Here is a 9105-nt window from a genome sequence, read left to right as displayed (position 1 = left end):
CTCTACTAACAGCTAGCATTCAAGCTAGAATTCATCAACATGCGTGTCATAAATAAGGTTTTTGTTATTCTCGAACGTGACATCATATTTAATAGCATTTAACACTCAACGCCATCCAACGACGTCGGCGGCGGCACCTGTATGTCGGGCCCTCAGTTGCGATTTGTAAACAAAGTTCCTCGCTCCGAATCCTTCTAATGGGAGTGCACTTTCAATCGTGTTGAAGCATTAGAAGTGGTACTTCGTGAGTGTGAATATCAGAGTGGAAAGTTGAGTTAGTTGTCGTATAGAAAGTGAGCGCTAAAAAAACGAAACAACACTAGACGCAACTGAAAAGTTTTGAAACACATCAAGCCGGAGATATGTCATGCCATGATACGACGCGAAGGAATACGGTTTGTTGTCCCTGCCGTAGATTCCACCTTCATATTTTCCACTTTTTCGCAGTGTTTACACTTCGACCACAGAGTCGTGTTTCGTAATATACCGCAAATTCCGCAAATATACCGAGAATTCTATTTAGGCATGATAATCATTGAAATAGAATTGACCATCAGATACTCAGTTGCTCATCACTTCGTGGTGGGGAAGAGTACCTAGCAAAGGGGGAGCGTCCTCCTCGCACATCACACATTACATATTCCGAATGTCATGTGTTGAAAATTAAGAAACACAAATATTGTATTTCTTTCTTGGCAGGGGATGTCCACACAGGATCTTGTCAAGAACAAGGTGGCAACTCTTCAGTCCTAACTGAGAATCATACCTCCATTCCAAGAACCCACGTTGGCCTTCGGACAGACAGTGAGTCGGCACTTTCATTAAAGGAGCATTAACGTGGTATCTAACATGGCCAAAAATTGCTGTCATCTTGTAAAGCACTATGTGAAAAGCATTCCCACAAAATATTTTTGTCCAAAGTTGTTTCACCGCGGCGCAATTAATTTGCAAAATCGCCTACCCGCTCTCTAAAATCACCCACTCTAGTGTGACGTTTGTGGTAGAGAGCCCCCTGGTTCGCTGGTAGGAAAAACCGTATGCTACAAACATTGTGAACTGTTTCTTGTTGACTTCTATTCTCTATATGATTTATATCACGTTTTCTAAAAAAACAAAGTGTATATGCACCCTAACAAAATAAGGTTGCAATAGTAAGAGTATTATATCTGTGGCTTCTGTGCAATCTCAGAACTCAAGCAGAAAGCAAGCGATGACGTCGGTATTGTGGCGCCACCTGTTAGCCACTGTGAAGCAACTGTGCGGTGAAAACTGTCAGAGAAGCTGCACACTGTCGGGAAGCACCGGGGTATCGCTGTACAACACACAGTTAATTTCTTGCTGCACCACTCGTTCTTCCCGTGGTGTCAGCGGTCCCAAAAAATCGAGGTTGTGTCGTTGACAGCCTTCAAATCCTCCGTGTCGGACATCACGCAGCCGGAGAACGCTGAGCGTCTCCGAAGCGGTAGCAGACGCTCCGGCCTGTGCGGTGTTGCTCACCTTGATCATGTGATCCCAGATCCAATGAGGAGCGTCCCTACCTCATCACGTGGCTATCCTGAAGGCGAAGGAGGGTGTTTCGCGCACGGGAGGTTCGAGGGGCTATTGCAGGCGTCCCAATTTCGCAACGGTTGGACTAACTGTGGGAAAACTGTTTTTTCGGCCGCCTAACATTCCACACCGACCAAAAACAGAAACAAGGTTGTGTGCCTCTAGACTGCTTCTTTAATACACTGCTAAGCGTTTTCAAGTTCTGCGCATACACTTATGGAAGCTGGTCCAGTCTCACTTGTCTCTCTCTTACCTTACATGGGACAAGGACAGCAAACAATTGACTCCCATTGAAGGAAGAGGCACGAGATCCTTGTGTCCTTGAGTCGTCACCTTCCAGCCCCTCGGATTCACAACCTGAAGAGATGCAGCTCTCCTCAGAGTTCAGCGGTCAGCTCGTGAGAGTAAAATTGGAACCACCTGATGTTCCATGTCTACCAGAAGAGGGCCAGACACAGCAACAGCACTGCAACCAGTCTTCATCAGGAGGTGATGCTGATGGTAAAATCCTTGTATAAACTGTACACTTGGGTGGCCTAAAGAGGAATCGGAGGGGAAGAATTGAGTTCAGGTGCTACTAAAACATATACGCGTAAATTGCCAGTAAATAGTGCACGTAACACGTGGTACAACCTAATACATGATTGATGATAATAATAATTGGGGGTTTACGTCATGAGACAACTGAGATCATGAGCGACGCCACAGCGGACGGCCTGTGGTTTGCTTTTGCCCACCTGGGGGTTCTTTAACGTGCAATGAAAGCCCACCACGCAGCGCCCCGTATTTAACGTCCCTCGCAGAGGACGGCGTGTCTAAGCAACTTGTACCATGCCACCAAGTTGCTGGCGTCCTCGGCCAGGTTCGAACCCGCGATCTCGGGATCAGAAGGCGAACACGCTACCGACTGAGCCACCGAGGCCGGTATACATGATTGGAATGGAAGTTTTCTTTCTTTCTTTTTTTTTTTGCAATGATCTGTATGCATGACCTTGAGGGCACAAGAGAAGGTTATCTCCGTCTTCGCTAGATGGCGCATTATGGGGACGACACAAGGGAGGAGCAGTGGGGAGAAGCAAAAATGGCGCGTTCTAGTCTGTTCGTTCTGGACATTTTTCAATGTTCACTGCTCTAGAGGTAGGCCATCAGAATTGTCGAATCCTAGGTAGGTATTCGAGATTTAGGAACCTGAATCCAAGTGCCAAAAACAGTGTTTTTTTTTATGTTAGCAACTCTGGAGTGTGCCCAAAGCCCAAGTGTCCGATAGCCCCCAAGCGTGTTTTTCTATCATCACAGGTTTAAAAGTATAATGCGGTTTTCCTTTTTAATTTTTCTTAGTTTTATGGAAACAGTTCAGACTCTAGAATTTATGTATTTCTTGCAGTCGATGAACATGTCAAATAAACGATGAAACATGAAAGTCACTGAAAAGGTTAGCCAGCTGTAGCACTCAAACTTACATCTTCTGGACTACCGGTCCAGGGCTCTACCCACTGAGCTAAGCTAACATGTATTCTCAGCGCCTCACGCCTTCTCTCAAATAAATTGTATTTAAGAAGTACATGGGCATGTTTTCTCCTGAAACTGAATTATGTATAAATTTGTTTCTCATTAATACAAAGATACCAAATTAAATTGTTTTTTGAAGGGAGGATCCGAAAGATTCATAAGATTTGTGCATACCCTTCCTTGGATTCTGAAAATTCTGGAGCCATCCCATATCTATCTTTCTTTCTTTTTTTTTTTTAGTGTAATACAGTAGAATCTCGATGATACGATCACGGATGATACGAATTTCGGGATGATACGAATTCTTTTTGGTCCCGGCCGGAATGCCTATTCTTCCCACGTATTAGAGTTCGGATGATACGAACGCGTTATCTTGCCTTTACGGATGATACGAATGAGCCCAGCATGCGACAGAGGTCGTTCCCCCGTGACGCGAAAGCGCGCGAGTCATGCTGCTGCATCTTTCGAAAAGGGAGGGCGATCCTCACCACGAACTCCCTTACATCATGCAGCACAATGCAAGCAATGACTTTTCTTTTGGTGGTGGTGGAGTGGTGGTGGAGATAAGATCAAAGGGATTGAACAGCCCGGAACCTTATCACCGTTTCTCTGTTTTGACCTGTTTACTCCCCTCGCAACAATAAACCGCGAAGCTGTGTGACATCGCTCTGGCTGAAAACAGCAACCAGAACCCCAGAACACGTGGAAGGAACATATCAGGACAACTTGTGGCAACATTACCCGTCACCATTCCACAAGTCGGCTTCACCTAACGCCTGCTTGCTTTAGGAGAAGCTCGCTTTAGACCACTGTCGCGCGACTCGCGGGTGAAAAGCACGTGCTACGTCTTTTGAATCATCTCGCATATTTGGGCAGCATTGGCCAAAAACGGAGACACAAAAGCGTTAAAACCGACCCCTTTCATTGACAGTAACGGAAAATGAACAGTCACTGTCTATTTTCTTGCCTCAATTTTTATTTTGGTTTAATTCGTTTGATACGAATTTCGGATGATACAAATTTTTGCCGCGACCCCGTGAGATTCGTATCATCGAGATTCTACTGTACAGTCGAACCTCGTTAGAGCGAAGTCGCATGGGAATCGCAAATTGGTTCGTTATATGCGATATTCGCTGTAAAAGTACAGCACTGAAATGAGACTAACAAATTCCCGCCAGAACACTCATAGCGTCCGCAATATTTCAAAATCTATTCAAAACACAATAAGGCAAAGAAAACTGTTTTATTTTAAGAAATCAGTAATTTTCTGTTGCTTCGTGGCAACAGCGCTGTTCACGACAATCACTTCAACCTTGACAAGCGAATGAAACGCATCACGAACAATTTCATCGGACGCCGTTGGATGTTCCAGAAAGAAGTCCTTCAGTGCACGTACCATGGAGAGAGCCTCACACTGCGTTAGACGGCGGTCCGTGTCTTCCGGTTCTTCGCACTCATCGTCACTCACCACTTCTGTACGTTCGCCGCTGCCTTCCTGGCTGACCCCAGTAATGATCTCTGCGTCCGTCAGCTCACTTGCCACGGCAACGTCGTTATCTGCCGACACAAAGTCGTCGAAGGTGACCTCGTTCATGCGGAGACGTCTCCACACACTTGCTTCGACATGATGTCCCATGTCTTCTATCGAAGTTTCCGTGGCAGGGGACCCAAATCCGGCCTTTAGAAAGCAGTTTCGAATCGTGCTCCTGGTGACGTCATTCCAGGCTCCGTAGAGCATCTCAATGGCAGCCTTCACAGTTACCGCAGTGGGGGCTCGCTGCTGATCCATATCGAACACTAATCTGGACGCAAGCCTCTTGCGGTACTGACTTTTCAGTGACCAAATAATACCCTGGTCTAGTAGTTGCATGACTGACGTAGTGTTTGGGGGCAGAAACAGAAGCGTCACAGATCGCAGCGGCGTTGAGACCTTGTGAGCTGAACAGTTATCCAGGAGCAAAAGCACACGTCGTCCCTGCCTGAGCATGTCCCGGTCGAAAGCGATGAGCCACTGCTCGAAGAGCTGCGTTGTAACCCATGCCTTTCCATTGGCACAATAATCCACAGGCAGCCGCTGGATACCTTTGAAACACCACGGATTTTTGGACTTTCCAATCACGACCAGTTTCCGCTTGTCCGTTCCGTCCGTGTTTGTCGCGCACAGCACTGTCAGCCGATCTTTACTTCGTTTTCCGCCATGACAGGTTTGTCCTTTCACTGAAAGGGATCGTTCCGGCAGCAGCTTGAAAAAAATGCCAGTTTCATCCACGTTATAAATGTCCTTTTCGTCGAAGTCACGTAGTTGCGGCTGGACTCTTTCGAGCCACTTTTTGCAGCTCTCCTCATCAACACTGGACGCTTCGCCGGCGGCCACATGGCAGGAGATTTCGTGCCGGCCTTTGAAACGCTGCAACCAGCCGCTGCTGGCGCAGAAATCTTCCGCGTTGTGACCGAGAAGAAATGCAAAGTCTGATGCTTTTCTTTGCAACAACGCACCTGACACCGGCAGGTTCCTTCCTCTCACGTCTTTGAACCAGGCGAGAAGTGCGTCTTCAACGTCGGGGAAGGAACATTTGCGAAGCCTTTTCTGGTTGCTGGCGATGGCTTGTCCCTGGAAGGTGCCCTCGATGTTTTCTCTTGCCTTTAGTATCGTTGACAGAGTGTTGGCCGGGATGCCGAATTTGCACGCAACGTCCTTCTTCTTCATGCCGCTGTCGACATCACGAAGAATATTCACCTTCGTTTCGATGCTCAGCGCTTTACGTTTCCGCAGCATGCCGGCTACTCGATGACGGGAAGTTTCAGGAATGTTTCAATCCACGGTCAATTCGGCAGTGGCGATGACAAACGCACGGTGGAGAGGAGGAACGCATGTGGAAGCACGGAACCAATGAACGCGTTGCTCTCTTACCAGGGTCATTCGCCTCCACGTGCCAGTTGCCTTTCCAAAACGGGAGCTAATCTCCTGAATGTGCCGGAAAAATGCGCTCGCGCGTTGGAAAGTCACGATGAATCACTTCGTGGTAACCGATAATAGGCTAGGAAATGGGGAAGCCACTTCGTTGTAAACGCAGGATCCCCATAGAAATAAAGCGTGACCAACCAAATAAGACAGAAAACTCGCAATAACCGATTATTCGCACAACGATGTTCGCTGTAGTGAGGTTCGACTGTACCAGCTTATTACGCCAGTGCAGTGGGCTGCACGCTTGAATTTGTACATTGCGGTACATGAATAGCGCAACAGCTAAGTGACACGCCGAGCTTTGGAGTTCTTGTCTGCGAATCCATCACAGCCACGTTCCTTCGTTGAAACGGAAACTAACTACACACTTGTGTACGGGCGTCATTGCACTCAAACGAAATGTGAAACTGCAACTTGCTTGATGCGTCATCAGCACAGTCGTGGCTTTAGTGGATCGCCGACGAACCCCCGAGCGTTTGTGTGCCCAACAGTCCGGTTAAATTCCAGTTACCATATTTGCTCAAATGTAACTAAGGTTGCCACCAGGCCGGTATTATACCGGCACGGCCGGTTATTTACTTCCTCTGCCGGTTGCCAGTAGTAAGGTGATACCGGCAGCCTTTTGCCGGTATTTGTGGCTCAAGAGCTTTCATAAGGGCTTTTATTGGGTTTTTTCCTTCAACGTTCCACTACAGCTTGAATAAATCTGGAGCACAGACCAAACTCCGCAGTCACCAGTCGTTTTCTTAGTTATTCATTATTGTATTATTATTCATTATTATTATTATCATTGTTATTCATTACGTCTTGTATTCGGAGGTTACAAGAGGTTGTGGTTGCAAAGCTGTTGGTGGTTGTGTGGAGCCAGCTAGAACGTTCTTCACCTACTTGCCCTTTCCCACGAGCCTTTCCTCCTTTCCTTCTATTCCACCTCCTCTCCCTCAGCCGGTATTTTTCACTCCGAAAGGTGGCAACCCTAAATGTGACGTGCCCCCGATTCTAACGCGCACCCTACCGAAACCCGATATAACCCTATTTTAGCATGCTGCCGAATCTAATGCACATGATCCTTGAGAGCGCAAAGATACGCTGTAAACACGAGCAATAAGGTAGATAACGAAAAAAAGAATCGTGCCCCAGCCCCTCCGACGGATTGACAACTCTCCACGTATGGCGTGTGTGTGAAATGGGTTTCTTTACTTTTTGTTTCAGTTTCCATTTGTGCCAGTGGCCTTTTGCGTTGCTATACTTTTGAGCCTGAACCAGTCGTTTGCGAAGGTGAAAATATGGCAGGCATCGGCGGCAGGATTTGAACCGCGCTTTCTCCCCATTACCGGTCAAGTGCCCTGACCAATCTGACCACGCTGGCAGCCGCTTTCCGATTGACTTGCCTAAGAGCCCGGCGACTCGTCGGAAGGAAAGCGGATGCCAGCGTGGTTGAAGTGGTCAAGGCACTCGACCGTTGATTAAGAGATCGGTGCTTCAAATCTCGCAGTTTTTGCGGCATTTTCGAAGACTGCCAAACTGTCGCGTTGCCGGGCAATTTGAGGCTTGTGTAGTGTTCTTCCCTTGGTATGGTCCAACCACAAAACAATTACTTTAAAATACCACGACTACTGGCAAAAAATTATCAAACAGTGGGCGTGTGCGAGGGTGGGTAATTCGACGTAGTTTATTCAGTCCACCATGGTCTCTCCAGGAGTCAGAATGGGAGCGCGCTCACATTATGGGCTCACTTCTAATCATAGCTGGGGTAGTTACTTTTATTTTGTAGTGCACTACCGTTACTCACTACTTTTTCAAAAAGTAACGCGTTATGTTGTTCATTACTGTTGCGGTAGTAGGTAACGCGTTACTAACGTCGTTACTTCTGATAAGTAGTGCCGTTAGTTTTGCATTACTTCATGAGGTTTTGCTTATAATATGGTTGAGTCACATAAGTGCATTCCGCAAGTCAGTACAAGCAATGTTGGGCACAAACAAGGGTCATGCATGAACACAACCTACATGTACGATTTATTGCAACGCAGAGGTAGTTGATGTTCAAAATTTTCATCTGTGAGCTTCGCCCGTTGGGCTGAGAGGACACCTAATGACCAGTGAGTGCTCCTTGTCAAGGTTGATAGAGACGGTGACCTTTTATCTCACACAGTACAAATCGAAACAGCCAATCCCTTGGTACTTCGTTACTTGTTCAGAAGGTAGAGTCTATTTCTCTGCCGCTTTTGCGCCATTCGTCCGAAAAACACCAGAGGGAGCGAAAAACAGAGGTGGTAAACAAAGGTGGCATCTCAACCAGGATAGGTCAATAACCCTTCTTTTGCGTTCTTCATGGGTGTCGATGTGACCTCCTTGTCATTGTTGAAGATGAACAGCAAAAATCATAAAAAAAAAAAAAAAATCCCGGGTTCTGCAGGCACAGTCCTCACTCCAGCTTTCCAGTTTAGACGGCGAAGCAATGTTCCCGAACACGCAGTAACGCATAACGCCGTTACGCGTTACTTATTAAAAATGTAATGACGTTACGTTACTCATTACTTTTCTCCCAAATGTAATGCGTTACCATATTTCACTACTCGAATGTAACGCGTTACCGGTAACTCACTACTTTGTAACGCGTTACTCCCCACTTATGCTTCTAATGCACCTCGAAGTTTGCGACGTCGCCCCCCCCCCCATTCCCCCTCTTCGAAACCTCTCTATTTCCCTTGACCAGTCTCAAGTTTTCTGCTCTCTCCTTCTACATCACTCGCTGAGCCGGAACAAGCTGGAACGGAGCCAATTTTGACGGCCGGAAGGTGGTAACCCCGAATGCAAAATGTGGACCATAACTAGGGGGTGACTTTTTCGGGTTAAATGCCTCTCTCAGATTTGGGGGAGTAAAAATCGGGGGGGGGGGCTATTTTTAAAAGAGTACAGAGGGTCATCCAAAAAATTTTCAGATTAAGACATCTGATGAAAGTGTGTGTGTCATTATACCGAATAGCGCGAAAGGTTTTGATGTGTGCAATTTGTTTCCCAGAAAAAAAACTCGCATAAACATAGCTCCGCGCGTTCACCCTTAACTCGCCACTCCAGCTATA

General features: G+C 46.9%; 1 protein-coding gene across 7 annotated transcripts in view; it reads left to right on the top strand.

Moving 5' to 3' along the window:
- Nucleotides 1–170: 170 nt before the first annotated feature.
- Nucleotides 171–9105, top strand: part of LOC135378838 (zinc finger protein 271-like) — a 41125-nt gene continuing 32190 nt past the window's right edge. For 5 of the 7 annotated variants that reach the window (XR_010418587.1, XM_064611951.1, XM_064611948.1 and 2 more), the window contains exons 1-3: nt 171–395; nt 700–804; nt 1817–2049. Coding sequence is in view for 6 of the 7 variants with exons in the window: in XM_064611951.1 (XP_064468021.1) it covers nt 1914–2049 (136 nt within the window). In the remaining variant the exon portion in view is untranslated. The remainder of the gene's footprint in view (nt 396–699; nt 805–1816; nt 2050–9105) is intronic. The other 2 variants (XM_064611949.1, XM_064611950.1) reach the window with 2 other exon arrangements.

The sequence above is a fragment of the Ornithodoros turicata genome, chromosome 1 (assembly GCF_037126465.1).
Source record: "Ornithodoros turicata isolate Travis chromosome 1, ASM3712646v1, whole genome shotgun sequence".
Lineage (NCBI taxonomy): Eukaryota > Metazoa > Arthropoda > Arachnida > Ixodida > Argasidae > Ornithodoros > Ornithodoros turicata.
Note: the sequence above shows the minus strand (reverse complement) of the source record. Positions and strands in the feature narration are given on the sequence as shown.